Source organism: Stegostoma tigrinum, chromosome 28 (assembly GCF_030684315.1).
Source record: "Stegostoma tigrinum isolate sSteTig4 chromosome 28, sSteTig4.hap1, whole genome shotgun sequence".
Lineage (NCBI taxonomy): Eukaryota > Metazoa > Chordata > Chondrichthyes > Orectolobiformes > Stegostomatidae > Stegostoma > Stegostoma tigrinum.
The window spans coordinates 29,331,472-29,350,954 of NC_081381.1; the positions used below are offsets into that span (position 1 = coordinate 29,331,472).

Below are 19,483 nucleotides of genomic sequence, written 5' to 3' on the forward strand. Positions count from 1 at the left end.
AGTGTTTAGAAGCTACAAGGCAAACATATTAAAGCAATTTTTTGGTTTGGTGCTCTGCAGAATTGCTGCTAGGACCTCAGCTGTATACTTTATATCAAATGATCAAAATCTGTACTTCGAAAAGAGTATTTTTAACCTTCCAAATGATGCTAATCTGGGAACTACAGTAAAGTTTAAAAAGAAGAAAGTTCAGTTATGGCTGTAGCAGACCATCCTGTGAGATAGTACATTTCGGACACGAGAAAGAAAGATGGGACTGCGGTTTAAATGATGAGGCACAGAGGAGATGTAGGCGAAGAAAGGAATTCATCACAAGACTTATCGAAAATAAAAGAAGTGTTTGAAGTAGTGGCCAACGCCTGCTATTATTTTCCATAGGATGTGGCCTGTCCCACTTTAAAAGAGGGCAAAGTATTTCTGGAGTTAAACAGCAACAACCCACCATGATGATAGTTGGGATGATGGGATTTAGCTCCATCAAAAGTTGATTTCTTTGCGAGGTTAAGGGGTAATCCAATTTAAGCATTTATTACATAGAAAGGAATAACAGAAAACAGAAGAGGGAAAAACATTACGTGGTGTATTGGAATCTAAATTTAAAAATCCAATATCTGAAAATTTGAACAAAGTCAAATGGCAAGAAATTCAGAAGCAATTTCCTTCTGCACAGGGTTGTGAGAATGTGATATGTCCAGGCACAAAAGCAGAACTAATTAAGGCATTTTTGAATAAAGTATTTATAAAAGAATGTGAGTAAATAGCAAATGGAATAAAAAAGAAGCATCTACTGTTAGCAAATTGGTGGAATATGCTGATTTGCGAAGCCATCTGCCTATTCTTACTTTATACAATCCTCAACATTTTCTACATATAAAAAGATTAGATCTAAGTAGTGAAATATCTTAATAGTCTGCATTTGCCCTGTAACAGATAATAATACATTGCCCAAGTGTCAATAAGACTTACTGAACTCCTGTTCAATTTTCTCTTTAAGGAATCCCATTTTCTTAGCCTCTCCATGCACCAGCAGCACATTTTGTGGTTCTACTTGACGGATAAGCTGCATGATGCCTTTGGCGTCGGCATGTGCACTGAATGACATGTATTCCACCTGCATCTTCACTTCTAGCTGGGAAGGATACATTAACAATAGAATTAATGAGTGGTGTTATCAAGTTTCCTTTTAACAAGTCCAAATAAAATGATCTTGAACAAAGAAAATTTAAATTTCAAATTTTGTTTTAATGCACAAAAGTTATTTTTTTAAATACTATTTTGTGGCAGATACTGTAAATTGCAATGCTTAACAGTTAAGAAATTGCTCAAGAGGAGACTGGATCAATTTGACTAACGATGTGGAATTAAAAGAAGGCCTTCTCACCTCGTTTCAACAGAAAGCACTGGATATGCCACAATATAAATTTACAACTTAGAAGTAGACAACTAACTCAAGTGATAATGCTGATTTACTAACAAAAAAGAATGAACATCACCTTCCACATGTATACATCTAGATTGATCAGGGACCAAGATAGGTATGAAAATAGGCCAGGAAGTTGATCAGAAAGAAATGAAATGAAGAGTAAGATTAAAACAACAATTAATTAATATGTGGAAAACTTTTACAAATATATCCAGAGTAAACAGTTAAGTTTGTGAAACAGTTGGTGCCCTGAAGGATCTCCTGCATTATGTCACAAATTAGCTGAGTCGCAGTAAACAAAGGAGATGGAGCTACAGATAGATGGAGGAGATCAGTGGGCGACTGATGAGTCTGTGATGAGGCTTGTTTTACACAGTTTAGATACATAATTTTATTCTGGGAACAGAAACAAGGCTGTTTAGGTTTGTTAATGATATGAAATTTAGCAGAGGGGAAGGAAGAGCTACAAATAACATGGATTAGGCAAACCAATTACAGGAAATCTGGGTAAATTAAAGCTCAGTGTAACAGTTGGCAGATGTGGACAAATGCTAGTGGAGAGAGGGAAGAAACAAAGGAACTGCAATGTGAATGGGAGAAGACTGCGCAAGCCAGAAGAGCATATGGGGGTCTGAGTGGATAGCTTGGCTGAAATACGGGCAAGTTTGGTCATTGATTAAAATCAGAAGATCCTGATTTTTAAAAACGAATACAGAGAATGGCTATTAAATTCAGAGTTTAGTGAACTAAGATAAAAGAATGGAAAGTGAAGTTGGAATGCTCACCAGAAAAAAAACAGTTGAGGGAGCTTTTATTGCAAGTTTGAACTCTAAGTAAAGAGTAGAATGTCATCAACGTCAGTGGATTTACATATTGGAATAATGAAACATACTGGAGAGGAGAATACAGGGGGATTAACTATTGCTGCCCTACCATCTTACAAATAAGATATACAAGCTCCTCCCTTCCTCCAAATCAGGAGGATGTTAAAAATCCATAGGATTTGGGAAAAACTTCAGGAATTCAACAGATGTGTAATAAATTGGTTCCTCAAGTTATACTGCCAAACAACTCAGATGAACTGGTCATTCATTTTACTCCCATTTTGTGGTCACTTGCTTTCAACAGTCACCACATTGCAGAGTGACTAACCTGATGAGATGCAATCCGATTTAGTACCGTATCAATAAATGTCTTATTTTTGGGGCTAAAATGATCTTTTCTGGACTGTACAAACCTGAATGTTTAACACCCCCCCATTTATTTACATTATAAAGAAATGCTTACAGTTTGCCTTCCTTCCATTTCAAGTTTCCGCTGGCCACTTAGGATTTTATGTCCTACAGTTCCTTGGACACAATATCCTGGCATGATAACCTGGGAGAACAAATTAACATTTCTGAGCCAGATGCTTTATCGTTTTGAAATTATAGATGACAAAAGATAAACTTTGAAAACTTGATGTCAGTAGACCAGCTGTCTTACCATATTTTTATCATTGCCTGCCCATTTCCTGAAAATCTGGAGTGACTGCCCAGCATGAAGCATGCCTGGTGTAGCAAAGACAACCTAGAAAAATCAATCTTTAGTATGACTGCCATCTTCAAATATTACTGCACAAATCCTTCACATTTTAATTACATAGGCAATTTTTTAATATAGCACAACTTTGAGAATAATTAAATGAAAGAATAAATTAAAGCGCTAAAGACAGTTCAAGTATAAGTTAATATTCAAGGACGGATAAGCACGTTTAATACAGATAATTCAACCAACTATGAGAGCTATTCATAAATGCAAGTGATCAACAACAACACTGAAACCTGAAGTCCAAACTTGAGCTCATTTTAATTTTAATTTTGGTTGCGGTATAAAGCAAGTACTGAATATGAGACAGGGCTGCGATTTTGAATTTTTAATTGGGTATTCGGAATTGGGTATTTCTGCCTCAAAGTTCCAAGTAGGATTTTAGAAATAATTTAACACCCGGAACAGTTTTACCAGAATCTTATTCAATGTATGTTTGAGAGTTTCCAAGTACAACATAATCTGCCACCAATGTCGTAGACTATTCAGCCATGGGGGAGGGCTGAGTCTCGGGCTTGAGCAGTTAGTTAATCTTGCTGAGGTTATAGCTGGGCTACTACAGTTGGGTCCAGCATCACCAAGATAGACAGCAAAAGTACAACTGCAACCAATGTTTCTGCGTCTAACTACTATCCAGTAACTGCTGCTGGAAAACTGTGCCATAGAATCAACAGCCTGCTCTTTATGGTTGAATAGTTTGCCAATACTCACATATAAACAGTCCTTGGTGATGTGCTGTCAGCACTTATGCAACTGCACATCTGGCGTAAAAGACTCAAAGGTGGTTTGAGAAAGAAATATTTTTAAAAACTTGTGGGGTTTGGTTTAGTTTTGTTCAGGTAGAATCAGCAGAGCAAAACTAGCTAAACTGAACTAGTGAATCATCACAGTCTACTTGATCCATTTTATCAGAATGGCCCAGTAACTTGATAACATAACCATACACCATATCCTTTTTAAATTTTCCATCCCCAAATATTTATTAATACCCCTTTTACAGTAATGATGAATTCTGCTTCTCTCAGTTTCTGGTCAGGTACTCAATCTCACAACAACTCTTTGCATGAAACGATTTCTCTGAATATCTTCTTGATTCTTTGAGTTATTTGAAGGTTTTCCAAATACAAGCTAAATACCATTGGTAGCATTCAGTACATTAATATTATTTTCCATTTAACCTAATCAAAATATATTATGTTGAGCAGCTGTATCAACTCCTCCCTCCCACTTCCCTGTTTTGGTGTAGTGAACCCCAATTTATCTAGTTTCTGTTTGCAACTAACCATTGTAACACCTTAGGAAACATCAACTGTAACAATACAACAATGACAATAGACTTACGTAGGCTTTCATTGTTCAAAATATGAATCTAGACCAAGTTAAAATGCTCATAATTGTAATTCAAAGAAAGGAAAATAAAACATTTTGAACAATCAAGTTCTGTGCACAAACAAATTATTTGAAATGGGTTGATACCACAAACCAAGAAAAAAAAATCAGTAATATACCATTGGTCCAGGGTTGTCAGCATAGGTCCTATCAAACGCTTTGATATGTTTGAACTCAAACATGTTCCTCTGCACAAATGTCTTCCGAATTTTTTGATTAGTCCATGTAATGAATAATTTATAATAATGATTAGCTTTCTCAGTCAATCCAGTTGAAAAGTAAATGGGTGCTTTCAAGTTCATTCTCTCCCTGCAAGTAGACATGACAAGCAAATATAGAAATCGCCTTTCTTAGTTACTACAATATCACTAAGGATTTAACTAGATGACTGAAATGCAGAGCGAATTAAAACAGGTAAATTCAATGCCAAATTAATTGTGAAAGATAATCAACAGTTGGAAAGAAAGATCAAATACAGAGAGAGAAAAGACAAAATGGAAAAGATGTTTAAAAAATAACATTTTTAAACTGCTTGAATAAGTACAAACATTAACAAATTAGAAATCACATTTAAAATTTGTTAACTTTCAGTACCAGAGATGCTGACTGACTGCAATTAACAATAACTACTACACTGCTGAAAGGGTACTGAGACTTCTAATTACTAGCTCCGAATATGTGAAACTGGCTTTGTATCTACTATGCACATTCAGCACCTGCATGGCAATTATGACATCTGATAGTGATGGGGGCAAGGAGCTGCTGTTTTACAAAGCCAACGAGTGATGCATCTTGGACTACAACTTCTTGACATTCACTTTTTAAACTGTGCACTTGCTGCTCTTAAAGTTGCTATACCATTCGCATAGATGCAATGAGAAGGGGATTACCTTCACCATTATTTTAACAGCAAAACTGGCCCATGGCATTTGAATGACAAGATGTTATGCCAACCGTTGTTCAATATGTCACATAACTCAGTGCAATGTTAGAGAAAAATAGGTCAATAAAAACACATGCCAATGATGAGGAACTGCTGGGCTGGAGGAATCATAAGGATACAGGAGCTAGAGATACTTACGATTGGTTTGAGAGAGAACTGGGAGGGAACAAGAGACTTGGAGTCTCTGAATTGAGAACAGTTAGTGCATCTGGATCTTCTGTGTATGCTGGAGCCAGGAAAAGGGGAAAACAGCGTCAAAAATGTGACAATATGGACAGCTTGGGCATGAGATCTTTCATGGCTCATTCAATGGAGGCCTAGGAAACACATCTTATTTTTCAAATTGCTATAAACATCTTTTGTAATTATATCTTCATTTCATCTCTCACTTTCAGGAAATTACGCAATTGAAAATTTATAAGGAGCAAAGGTTGGGGGCCAGATACAGAAAAACAGTAAATCTATGTGTTGAAGAGTGCAAAGATAAGTAGGTGAGCTTTGGATAAGCTTAAATTGAGAAGGTGGAAGCCCAACCAGGAAAGCATTCTGAAAACACGACAACGTAACAGGAGGAGGATTTGGATGCAGATGAACTGAGTAAAGGAATAGAGGCATGTGATGGAATTTTATTCTTTCATGAGCATATCAACCAACCCTCATTGGCTAAGCAAGTCATTCAGTTCAAGACCCATGTCAACCACATTGCTGTGCATCTGGAGTCACACATAGGTCAGATCAGGTGAGGGTGGCCGGTACATTGTCCTAAAGGGTATTATAAACCTGATGAGATTTTATATTGCTAATAGTTTCAAGGTCACCATTACTGATATGTTATTAACCGAATTTTAATTCGATCACTGCCATGGCGATTTGAACCCAAGTCTCCAAAGCATTGAAATCACCACTATGCCAGTGTCTTTCTGGTGAGGGGGACTGATCTTTACACTTGGGTGGACTGGAGTTGGAAATTCAGCTTGGGATTAAAAAGGACACTGAGTTTGCAAACACAGTCAGGATCAGCCTAAAACAATGCTCAGGGGGGAGCAATGGAATAATTGGTGGCTGGAGGCAATGACTTTGAACTTCAAAATGTTGAACTGGAGCAAATCCAGGCTTGCATGTTGGAAAAGCAGTCTGGCCACACAGAGGCACTGAGTGAAGTGGCAGAGGGGTAAAGCTGGGTGTCAAGGGTGAGGTTGTGGCTAGGAACAATATCAACAAAGAAACATTCAAAGTTTAATAACATCTATTACTGAGTGAACACAGCAGAGGGAGGCTAAGACAGGTGTAGCTGAAAGGAAAGTACACAAAAGTATTTTATGCCACACATGGCTAAAATATTTAATTCAAAACAGTATATTTAACAGTAAAATGAACACTGCAGTAATTGGGTTATTTCTAACATCTGATTGGCTTCAATTATCTAAGCAGTAAGGTGAATTGAGTGATTTTTCTTTTGGAGATTGTGCTGATCGAAAGGCCAAGGCAGAAAGCTGAGCAGACAAGGCTAACTTGCAATTGGATGTTAGAACTAAAAGTTGAGCAGAAAATGTAACTAATTTTCACCCACTCTCTTTCAACCATCGTGAAAAATAATCTCCACCATCTTCGGCTATGCTATTTATTTGAAAGCTGAGAAAAATTACCAGAAGGTTTCCAGAAGGATGCAAAGCTCCTGGGCTCGTCCCAGGGCAAAGACAGGAATCAGCACCTGTTAAAAACAAGGGTTGTATAAATACATTTAACACAATATTGTACATTAGTTAAAAGCACCAAACAACTGTTTTTAAAAAAAAGCACAACATTCATTCATGTTTTATCCATTGAGTTTCCCTGGACGTCTAGTCTGTGGAGATAATCTGGATATAAAACTAGGTCAGACAGACATTGGATTCCTATTTCACTCATTTGTCCATGTCAAGATTTCACCAGCCTAGTGCTTTTAGCTCCATCAGGCTTTGTGGAGGAGAGGCTGGTGTTGACGTCTGACTCACTGACTCCCACAGGTAAACAATTATATGGTTATGTATGTTGGAGCTGGGAAGAACATGCCATGAGGTCTCTCCTCAATACAATAGCAAGCACTGATACTCGCTGCCAGACTCATACATTGATTTGAAGATTGTTCAGCATGTGTGGAACACAGGAACAGGGAAGAGGCCATTCAGGCCCACTGCCTGCTCCAGAATCATTCAGATCATGGTTGAGGTGGTGACCAGCTCCATTCAGGATGAGCCAGCATGTAAAGGGGAGGAATAGAGAAAATTAAAGAATATCACAAGGAACCATGATAAAATTTTGCAAATGTATCAGACAACACCAAGGAGAGTGCACAAAATCTATCAATGGTCATTCACTGGAGGATGGCTTAACATAACCTGTGTTGGAGGCAGACTGAAAAATAAGAGACACAAGATAAATGCCATAATCACCATTGCAACTGTAAAGAAGTCAGGCCCTTTCCTCCCCATAGAAAAAATAATAAGAGAGAATGCTGGAAACTGCAGAAAACGTTAGGAGGCTTAACATCACAAAGAAATTCAACATGCATGTTTCCTTCAGAGTTTCACTTAAATTTTAAATCAGCAGCAGTAAGCAAAACAATTCCTTAAACCTGTTCTGAAGAAGGGTCACTGAAGCCGAAACATTAACTCTGATTTCTCTTCACAGATGCTGCCAGATCTACTCAGTTTGTCCAGCAGCTTGTTTTTGTTTCTGATTACTGGCATCTGCATTTTTTTTTCTTTAAATCAAATAATTCCTGCTCTCAGACAGCATGCAGGTTCTATATCCACAAATTTGTTCTGGGGTTTGTTGACTTTTTCCAAAGTGGATGAATGCCTTGAGTTTCAGCCCTGGGCTAAAAGTTGAGAGGTTGAGGGAGAATTTGGAGGTGCTGGAGGGTTCTCTACTTCATGAGCAGCGGTCTAAGTTGAAATGGGTCTGAGTCTAGGAGGATGGAAAGATTGATCATTGCTAACGCAGCTGAAATGCCACTTCGTCCTGCATCAAGGTGCAGATCACCAACTTCATTAGCTTGTAAATAAACCTTCTGGTCTGAACTATACCAGTCTAAAATCAAATTATAAAATCAGGGACGCTGACTGTAACAGTCATGGACGATTGGCCAAATTAATCAGAATATAATATTGTGTCCTATGAACATTAAACCAATTAAACGTTTTCTTTTATTTTGCAAGATATTGTAACCATGTGCTAATAACTTGAATTACTAAGATTTCTATATCATATAAACATATAAAAAAAAGTCAAAGGGAGATTAAAGAATCTGAAGCCCTTCTACGAATCATCTTGGCTTGAACAGTAGCAGCGCGAGCGGGAGCTTGGAGCAGGAGCCTGTCGGGAAGCCGGTGAGTCACCGTTTTTGAATCTTTAAAAACCTTACCTCGTGAATAGGCGGAGGTACGCTGAGGAGGAGCCGACACGGGACTGGTGAGTGAGTGAGGCAATATATTTGTGTGGTTGCGTTACCCGAAACACTACCCGGGTACAGTCTCCAACCCATCCTCCTCCTCTAACCAAAAAAAAAGGTTCTGTGTGCCTGATTGGTAAGGTAACAAGTTTATTTTTTATTCTTTATTTTTTAAGATTTGGGAATTTAGACTAATGGAAACGGAGGTCAGGGCAGTTGAATGTTCCTCCTGCATAACGTGGGAGGTAAGGGTCACCACTAGTGTCCCTGCTGACTACATCTGCGAGAAGTGCACCCAACTCCAGCTCCTTGAAAACCGCGTCAGGGAACTGGAGCTGGAGCTGGATGAACTTCGGATCATTCGGGAGGCAGAGGGGGTTATTGAGAGGAGTTACAGGGAGTTAGTCACTCCTCAAGTACAGGAAAAAAGCAGATGGGTTACGGTCAGGGGATGGAAAGGGAACCGGCAGGCAGTGCAGGGATCCCCTGTGGCCATTCCCCTCAACAACAAGTATACCGTTTTGGATACTGTTGGGGGAGGGGGGGAACTTACCAGGGGAAAGCAGTGGGGCACAGGTCTCTGACACAGAGTCTGTCCCTGCTGCTCAGAAAGGAAGGGGGAAGAGGAGCAGGGCATTAGTCATTGGGGACTCCATAGTTAGGGGGACAGATAGGAGGTTCTGTGGGGACGAGAGAGACTCACGGTTGGTGTGTTGCCTCCCAGGTGCCAGGGTGCATGATGTCTCTGATCGTGTTTTGGGGATCTTTAAGGGGGAGGGGGAGCAGCCCCAAGTCGTGGTCCACATTGGCACCAATGACATAGGTAGGAAGAGAGATGGGGATTTAAGGCAGAAATTCAGGGAGTTAGGATGGAAGCTGAGAGCTAGGATGAACAGAGTTGTTGTCTCTGGTTTGTTGCCCGTGCCACGTGCTAGTGAGGCGAGGAATAGGGAGAGAGAGGAGTTGAACACGTGGCTACAGGGATGGTGCAGGAGGGAGGGTTTTGGATTCTTGGATAATTGGGGCTCTTTCTGGGGTAGGTGGGACCTCTACAAGCAAGATGGTCTTCACCTGAACCAGAGGGGTACCGATATCCTGGGGGTGAAATTTGCTAAGGGTATTCGGGTGGGTTTAAATAATTCAGCAGGGGGATGGGCACCAAAACTATAGTTCGACTATAGAAAAGGTTGAGAGTAGGGTGGTCCGAAATAAAGTTTCAGGGAAGCAAGATGGCACCGGCAAGCAAGAAGTTGGTTTGAAGTGTGTCTACTTCAGTGCCAGGAGCGTCCGGAATAAAGTGGGTGAACTTGCAGCATGGGTTAGTACCTGGGACTTCGATGTTGTGGCCATTTCGGAGACATGGATAGAGCAGGGTCAGGAATGGTTGTTGCAGGTTCTGGGATTTAGATGTTTCCGTAAGAACAGAGAAGATGGTAAAAGGGGCGGAGGTGTGGCACTGTTGGTCAAGGACACTATTACCGTTGCAGAAAGGATGTTTGGGGACTCGTCAACTGAGGTAGTATGGGCTGAGGTTAGAAACAGGAAAGGAGAGGTCACCCTGTTGAGAGTTTTCTATAGGCCTCCAAATAGTTCCGGAGATGTAGAGGAAAGGATAGCAAAGATGATTCTCGATAGGAGTGAGAGAGACAGGGTAGTTGTCATGGGGGACTTCAACTTTCCAAATATTGACTGGGAACACTACAATTTGAGTACTATAGATGGGTCAGTTTTTGTCCAGTGTGTGCAGGAGGGCTTCCTGACACAGTATGTAGATAGGCCAACAAGAGGCGAAGCCACATTAGATTTGGTACTGGGTAATGAGTCTGGCCAGGTGTTAGATTTGGAAGTAGGTGAGCACTTTGGTGATAGTGATCACAATTCTGTTATGTTTACTTTTGTGATGGAAAGGGATAGGTGTATACCACTGGGCAAGAGTTATAGCTGGGGGAAAGGCAATTACGATGAGATTAGGCAAGATTTAGGGAGCATAGGATGGGGAAGGAAACTGCAGGGGTTGGGCACATTAGAAATGTGGAGCTTATTCAAGGAAAAGCTCCTGTGTCCTAGATAAGTATGTACCTGTCAGGCAGGGAGGAAGCTGTAGAGTGCGGGGGCCGTGGTTTATGAAGGAGGTGGAATCTCTGGTCAAGAGGAAGAAGAAGGCTGAAGAAGAAGACAACCCTGGTAATTATAGACCAGTGAGCCTTACCTCAGTTGTTGGTAAAGTGTTGGAAAAGGTTATAAGGGATAGGATTTATAATCATCTAGAAAAGAATAAATTGATTAGGGATTGTCAGCACGGTTTTGTGAAGGGAAGGTCATGCCTCACAAACCTTACTGAGTTCTTTGAGAAGGTGACCAAACAGGTAGATGAGAGTAAACCAGTTGATGTGGTGTATATGGATTTCAGCAAGGCGTTCGATAAGGTTCCCCACAACAGGCTACTGTACAAAATGCGGAGGAATGGAATTGTGGGAGATATAGCAGTTTGGATCAGAAATTGGCTTGCTGAAAGAAGACAGAGGATGGTAGTTGATGGGAAACGTTCATCCTGGAGACCAGTTACTAGTGGTGCACCAGAAGGGTTGGTGTTGGGTCCACTGCTGTTTGTCATTTTTATAAATGACCTGGATGAGGGCGTAGAAGGATGGGTTAGTAAATTTGCAGACGACACTAAGTAGAGTTGTGGATAGTGACGAAGGATGCTGTAGGTTGCAGAGAGACATAGATAAGCTGCAGAGCTGGGCTGAGAGGTGGAAAGTGGAGTTTAATGCAGACAAGTGTGAGGTGATGCACTTCGGTAGGAGTAACCAGAAGGCAAAGTACTGGGCTAATGGTAAGATTGTTAGTAGTGTAGATGAACAGAGAGATCTCAGTGTCCACGTACACAGATCCTTGAAATAGCTGCTGTTAAGAAGGCATACAGTGTTTTAGCTTTTATTAATAGAGGGATTGAGTTCCGGAACCAAGAGGTTATGGTGAAGCTGTACAAAGCTCTGGTGCGGCCGACTTGGAGTATTGCGTACAGTTCTGGTCATCGCATTTACTAGGATGTTGCCTGGTATGGAGGGAAGGTCTTACGAGGAAAGGCTGAGGGACTTGAGGCTGTTTTCGTTAGAGAGAAGAATGTTGAGAGGTAACTTAATTGAAACATATAAAATAATCAGAGGGTTAGATAGGGTGGATAGGGAGAGCCTTTTTCCTAGGATGGTGACGGTGCGCACGAGGGGGCATAGCTTTAAATTGAGGGGTGAAAGATATAGGACAGATGTCAGAGGTGGTTTCTTTACTCCGAGAGTAGTAAGGGAATGGAACGCTTTGCCTGCAACGGTAGTAGATTCGCCAACTTTAGGTACATTTAAGTCGTCATTGGATAAGCATATGGACGTACATGGAATAGTGTAGGTTAGATGGGCTTGAGATCGGTATGACAGGTCGGCACAACATCGAGGGCCGAAGGGCCTGTACTGTGCTGTAATGTTCTATGTTCTATTCTCCACTATTAGCACATAGGCTAACTAGCATTCATTGGAGCGCTCATTTTCCTCATTCTCATCCACATCACCTTATCCCTAATCTCTCAAAGTCTTCTTCCACTGTCTCTTTTCCCTTTTTCTGTCTTTTCCAATTGCCCCCTCACATTCAGACCCTTGAGTAACATTATTTTTCCAACCCAAACTACTGTTGGTATATTTAAAACTTTACATCTGGTGCACTTCCTGTCAACAAAGAATGCAACATTTATAATGGAACTTACAGCACCAGTTCAGGAGGCTGCACTCATCACATGAGAAGCTTGAATAGGCAGTACCCATTTTGAACACGGGCACAAAACAATTACAATAGATGTGTACGCTAAAAATTACAGCAAAATGTATAACCTTAAAATGGGGAAGGAACCTCATTTGCACACACTCTCCCACCTTGTCTGCTGTCCCTGCTTTATCAGATGAATCTTAATAACCAAACTGCAAATCCACTGAGTTTGACTGATAGATGTTAAATATGGAATTTTTATCTTTTTCTTTTCTTTACTCATTAACTGCTTTTGGTCTGTCCTGGCATCAAATCCGAGTCTGTAGACACTGGTTTTCCCCCCCGATTTACCTGCTGTTTATGAAATTGCTAAGGATACCCCAGAGAAAGTGACACTATCTTCATTCAATATTCGCTTACAGATTCAGTAGAGGCCACCTGAGTCCAAGCCTCAGAGGCGAGGTACAGCACTCAGGTTAGGATCAATTACTTCAGTGCAGGCTAGGCTCATGTACTCAGTTTAGCTTTAATCAGATCAGCCAACAACCACACTTACATAAACGTTGAAAAAAATTCTGAAAGAACAATGTGAGGACTATTTGGGAAACAGATTTTTATAACACCTACTGCAGAGTGCAGCATTTATAGTCATACCTTTCCACCCCTTTCTATTGCATCATGCACTTTCTTCAGGAAGTCTCTTTCTCGGCATCGCTTTGAGTCTCGGATTGTAGTAGCATATGTAGATTCTGAGATAAATAAGTCAGGACGACACTTGTCAATCCAAGCAGCTCTGAAATAAAGTTAAGTTGGTGTTTGACAAATTACTTCGTTCTTAGACTCTGAGATGTATAGGGGTGTGAGGGATGAGTTGCGGAAAATGTGGGCGACACAATCGAGGGCATTCCCGAGCATTGGTGGTGGTGGGGGGGGGGGGTTGCAGCCCTTGATAAACGAGTACATCTCAGACGTCCTTGATTTTCAAGGGCTGCAACATTCCCCCCACAGTGGTTGAGAACGACTTGTGTTTCCCACATTTCCCGTAACTCATCCCTTACACCCCATCCCCGCAGTGACAACCAAAAAAAAAAATCCCCCTCGTCCTCACGTACCACTCCAGCAACCCCCGGATCCAACGCATCATCCTGCAACACGTCTGCCATCTGCAATCCGATCCCAACACCAAAGACATTTTTCCCTCCCCACCCTTGTCTGCTTTCCAGAGGGACTACTCTCTCCATGACTCCCATGTTCGCTCCACACTCCCCTCCAGCCCCATCACATCCGGCACTTTTCCCTGCAACCACAGGAAGAGCTACACCTGCCCCCACACCTCCTCCCTCACCCCCATCCCAGGCCCAAAGAAGACTTTCCACATCAAGCAGAGGTTCACCTGCACATCTGCTAATGTGGTATACTGTATCCACTGTACCCATTGTGGCCTCCTTTACATTGGGGAAACCAAGTGGTAGCCTGCAGATTGCTTTGCAGAACACCTACACTCGGTTCGCAATAAACAACTGCACTTCCCAGTTGCGAACCATTTCCACTCCCCCTCCCATTCCTCAGATGACATGTCCATCCTGGACCTCCTGCAGTGCCACAACGATGCCACTCGGAGGTTGCAGGAACAGCAACTCATATTCTGCTTGGAAACCCTGCAGCCCAATGGTATCAATGTGGATTTCACGAGCTTCAAAATCTGCCCTCCTCCTACCTCTACCTCATCCCAAAACCAGCCGAGCTCATCCCCGCCTCCCTAACCTGTTCTTCCTCTCACCTATCCCCTCCTCTCCCTCAAGCACCACCTCCATTTCCTCCTTACTAACCTCATTCCGCCTCCTTGACCTGTCCATCCTCCCTGGACTGACCCATCTCCTTCCTACCTCCCCACCTACGCTCACCTTTACTGGCTCCACCCCCACCTCTTTGACCTGTCTGTCTCCTCTCCACCTATCTTCTCCTCTATCCATCTTCTATCTGCCTCCCCCCGTCACTATTTATTTCAGAACCTCCTTCCCGTCCCCCATTTCTGATGAAGGGTCCAGGCCCGAGACGTCAGCCTTCCTGATCCTATGATGCTGCCTGGCCTGCTGTGTTCATCCAGCTCTACATCTTGTTATCTTGGTTAAAATCAAATATATCATGAGTTAGTTACATGCAGTTCAACTCCAGTTAATTAATGTCATTTTCAAGTCAAAAACAATGGTGCACTTCAAATGATAGTAAACAGCTTGAAGACAAATAATCTTCGGGGGCAGCAGATGACCACAAGCCTCAGACTGTGAAGTAACAAAATCCATTATGTAAGTGAACTGCTGAACTCTCGTGCTCCCTGTATAAATCAGAACCATTTTGAACAAAAATCATTCCCTTTTACGTGGAACAGAGTATCGTATAAAACCTCCGGCAACTATGGATGTGCAATTGCAGGCACAAATGGGATTACTTGCCAGAGACTGAAGAAAGTCTAAAATCGTACAACTGCTCTTACAAGGTGGCTGAGTTCTCAGAATCTGTAACCAGGAAGAAAGGCTTGCTAGGCCAAAAGCCTGCGTTTATATTTTATGTTGGTGGTTCTGGTTAAGGAGACAAACCAAATCTCTCAAGGTCCTCCAGCAGGAGCAGCATCAACTCAATGGAACCAACAATAGTGTCAAATTTGTACCTGTTATCGATGGCAGCAAAGTAAATAGGGCATAAGACCATATACTGAATGTAGGTCTATGTATCCTCACAAAAAAAAAACATGCTGGTGAGACACTTTGTTGTATCACAATCATTTTCAATAAAATAAAAAGTATAATGAATGTTAAACACTTGTCCAGAACTACTTCAACAGCATAATCTGAGGTCTATATTCACATTTCCTAAATGAACAGAAACCAATGTGAGTGGAATCTAAATAAAAGCCTGCACTTCCTAAACATTTTCATTAAATAATGTTCACACAAGAATAAATACAAAGTTTTAAGTAATCAAACCACTACAACGTACATTCGGAACATCATAACTTAAAAATAATGCAGGTGCCAAAGTTTTCCAATTTTCAATGGTAGTCATTCTGATATCTAAAGTGCAAGTGTGTAATGTACACAGTACAAACTGGATGAAAAAAAAATCTTAAAATGCTTTAAAAATTGCCACAGTTGGATATTTTGACCGTTTTCATTGCTGCCAATGCTCAGTAATCTGAACGGAAATTAAAGACAAGGCGAGTCAGCATCTAAAGATATCCATGGAGAAAACAAACTCACATACACCAAATAGTGTTTCAGGAGATCGGATCTACAGCACAGACACTGGGTGAAACTAGATAGAGCCTAAAGATGCCTGACAGATTTGTGGCCCTGTGCCATATCCATTAGTCAGCATTGAGGAGAAGTGGTAATTTTGTTACTCTCTGAACTGTTCGCTGGCAAATTGTCACTGAAGTAAATATGCTTTGCAGAACAATATGAATAAAATACAATTGACAAACTCACCCCAAATGACGATCTGGTGTCATGTTGTAATCACCCTGCAAAGTTTTAAACCAAAATAGATGCATCAGAGCAGGGAAAGAAATAAATATCAACTTATAAAAACACTCAAGTAGATACCTATATTTATTGGTGAGTTTTGCCTCAGTGTCCTATCTAATTTAAATAAATTAATGATCCAGTCTGTGTTCAGGCCAGCTCCAATAGATCACTACTGTTATGCAGGGGGAATAGCCAAACCCCTCTGACAATCAAACTAAAACAAGCCCTAATCTGTTATGATGGGAGTAGGGTTCCCCTCTAATAATTACCCTCATAATACTGACTGAAGCTCACTTTCCCCTTGTAATCTATTAAAGGAGTGGTTAAAAGAAAGAAAATCTCTGATCCCCACTTTACAAGTAACAAAAAAAATTTATTTATTTAACCCAACAATGAACAAATTAACAGTATCGCTAACAAACCAACAATTCCCCCTTTTACTACTAACTTCCTCCGAACTGGTCTAAATCCTACTGGAATACTGTTCAAATAAATACAAGTCCCACTTGATAAACCCAGTTAATAAGTTATAATTCATTGTGCTCTTAAATTCTCCAAGTTCGCACAGACTGTCTTCTGGAATATTTTGTCTTCTCCGCTCTCTTCACAAACTCCTTTCTTCTGTTAATTCTGCTGTCAGGGATGTTTTCTCTCTATAATTTCTTCAATGAGGGCTTTGAGCTAAAATACCATAGTACCTTTGATTAATTAGACAGACTCTCTTTGAGAGCTGAATGGTGCTAACTCAGCCATCTTGCCACCTGGCTGTCTCCAATTTTCCAAATGCCCTCGCCTTATATAATGGGATAGTCGAATTCTTATTATACGATTGGTTTCAGGTTGTCAACACCATCAGATTTAAATTTGAGATAACAAAGTGTGAAGCTGGATGAATACAGCAGGCCAAGCAGCATCTCAGGAGCACAAAAGCTGACGTTTCGGGCCTAGACCCTAGGCCCGAAACATCAGCTTTTGTGCTCCTGAGATGCTGCTTGGCCTGCTGTGTTCATCCGGCTTCACACTTTGTTATCTTGGATTCTCCAGCATCTGCAGTTCCCATTATCATAGATTTAAATTTGGTTGGCTTTCAGTGCTTGGTTTAAATTAATTGGCCAAATTCAAACTTGTTGTCGTAATAAAAATGCTGCTGGGCTGTTCTATACAAAATGTTTTCATTCAAACACTCTCTGTGCACCTGCATTTATAAACTTCTAAGCACAGACAAAGTACAAGCCCTTAAAGGGACCACAGCACTCTGTTCCCCATGATCATTTTTAACCAACAAATTCCAAATTCCTGCCTTCCAATTCGTGAATACTCTATCCAACTTTGTAACACTACAAATAACCTCTGGGTTAGGGAATTCAGCCCTTTCATCATATCACACGTGGGGATGTTTGTTAATGATTGTACAGTCTTCAGTTTCATTTGCATTTCCTACCTCCCACATACTGAAGCAATTTATGACCACATGCAGCAAAATTTCCAAACAACATTCATTTCTGGGCTGATAAGTGGCAAATAAAACTCATGCCAAGCAATGACCATCTCCAATATTACAGTGTCTAACTATCTTTTCTCGATATTCAACAGAATTACAATTGCTGAATTTTGCATCATCAACATCATTGTCATTGACCAGAAACTTGACTGGACCAATCATATGAATATTAAGAGTGCAAAAGCAGGTCAGAGGCAGAGGATTCTGTGGCAAGCAATTCACTTCTTGATGCTCCATTCTCTTCTACTTGTTAATTGCATATTAATTGTGTTTAACTTTATGCAGGAGGTGGATATTAATCAAGGTTTTAAAAGACATATATTGGAACTGTAAAATGGTTGATTTAGATGTTATATGCTTGTCAATAAATGTAAAACTGAGAAAAATTTGGCTCTAATACTTCCAGTCCTTTACTCCTCCAAGCCTTACACCATCCTGACATGGAACTACAATGCCGTTTCTTCAATGACACTGGTACAAAGTCCTGGAATTCCCTCCCTACCAGCACTTTAGGCATCGCTACCACACAGACTAAAATAGATCAAGGTAGAAGCCCATTACCATTTTTCCAAGGGCAACTGAGCTAATGAATGCTGGACTAGCAGCAACACTGAAATCCTATGAACAAATAAGAGGTGGTGGTGGACAGGAATATCCAGATAATGTTCCATCACTGAATACTAAGCAATGACTCTTATTAGAAAGGGTGAATACATGAATGGTGAGTGAGGATACCATTGTACCAGGTTGTGATGCCTCTCCCACCAGGATTCAATAGTTTTGTAGTGCTTACAGCATGAGATCATACATGAACAGTACTGCAGGCCACTTACTGCTAGTAGAATGGTCAACAGCTTCAGCAATGGTGAAACTAATTAAAATTAACAGGACAAAAGCAGCTACTCTATGGGATCAATGCAATGAGAGACATTATAGCACCTACATGATAATGCGTCTTGAAGCACACTTTGTGATTATAAATGAGTCGCCTGGTGGCTGAGGTTTATTTATACTCACGGTATATACCACTGATTCAGAGCCCACTCGGATTAGAACCATGGCTGCACCAAGCACATGTCCAGCGTAATATGCTTTAATTTCAAGCTCGTCGTCAACCTAGAAGAACATTCCAAAGTACAAATTAGTATCTTCTATTCCAAATGATTCTAGCATCCCTGGTTGCAGCATGAGAACAGGGTATGCTGACCGGCAATACCGAATGGAAGGTCAGTGGATCAGTCCATTATGGAATTAGGAGCAGCAAAGTTAAAAAGAAACGCTCTTTATAACTAATAATAAAACAAATCTTAGATATCATGAGCCTGAAGAACTTTGCCACATTGGTGCATTATCTGTTCTTCCAGTCAATATCCTTTACATTTTAAGCAAAGGACTGTAAACAGGGCATTGTTTACCTGTACAGTTTGGTGCAGATGAACAGCTACGACTTTCTTCATGCAGTCTTTTATCATCTGAGAAGTAAAAAAGTTTGTCTCTCCTTTTTTATCGACTGTAATCTTCCGGTAATCTTCTAAAAGGATCGGACAAATGGCCTTTGTTGGATGGGTCATGTATATGGGACCATCATATCCAATCATCTCACTCATATAAGGAAGGGCACCACAGTGATCGAGATGGAAATGACTGGCGAGAACAAAACACTGTACAGTTAAAGAGGACAATAACAGCATTTTTTCAGACACGTTGAAAAATTCAACATTAATTTAGTCAAAATCCTGCTTTTGAGAGATTGAGGCTAAGACTCTCACCCAAGACACACTTGGGAGTCAACTAGTCTCTTCATTCTATATACATAGTCTAAATGGACCATACTTTTTACAGACCATGAGAGGAAAAATGATCCTGTATGGAACTAATAACTATGCAGGATGTTAAAATAATCCTTAATATTTTGAAAATAACAGTA

At 40.7% G+C, this 19,483-nt stretch overlaps 1 protein-coding gene across 2 annotated transcripts in view; it reads right to left on the reverse strand.

Moving 5' to 3' along the window:
- The window catches only part of ints11 (integrator complex subunit 11), a 46,294-nt gene that overhangs the window by 18,267 nt on the left and 8,544 nt on the right, over positions 1-19,483 (reverse strand). For both annotated transcript variants that reach the window (XM_059655653.1, XM_059655652.1), the window contains exons 5-13: positions 18,972-19,200; positions 18,574-18,672; positions 16,017-16,051; positions 13,186-13,324; positions 6,989-7,053; positions 4,519-4,708; positions 2,909-2,992; positions 2,711-2,800; positions 967-1,129 (exon numbers count right to left, since the gene is read on the reverse strand). In XM_059655653.1, coding sequence (XP_059511636.1) covers positions 967-1,129; positions 2,711-2,800; positions 2,909-2,992; positions 4,519-4,708; positions 6,989-7,053; positions 13,186-13,324; positions 16,017-16,051; positions 18,574-18,672; positions 18,972-19,200 — 1,094 coding nt within the window. The remainder of the gene's footprint in view (positions 1-966; positions 1,130-2,710; positions 2,801-2,908; positions 2,993-4,518; positions 4,709-6,988; positions 7,054-13,185; positions 13,325-16,016; positions 16,052-18,573; positions 18,673-18,971; positions 19,201-19,483) is intronic.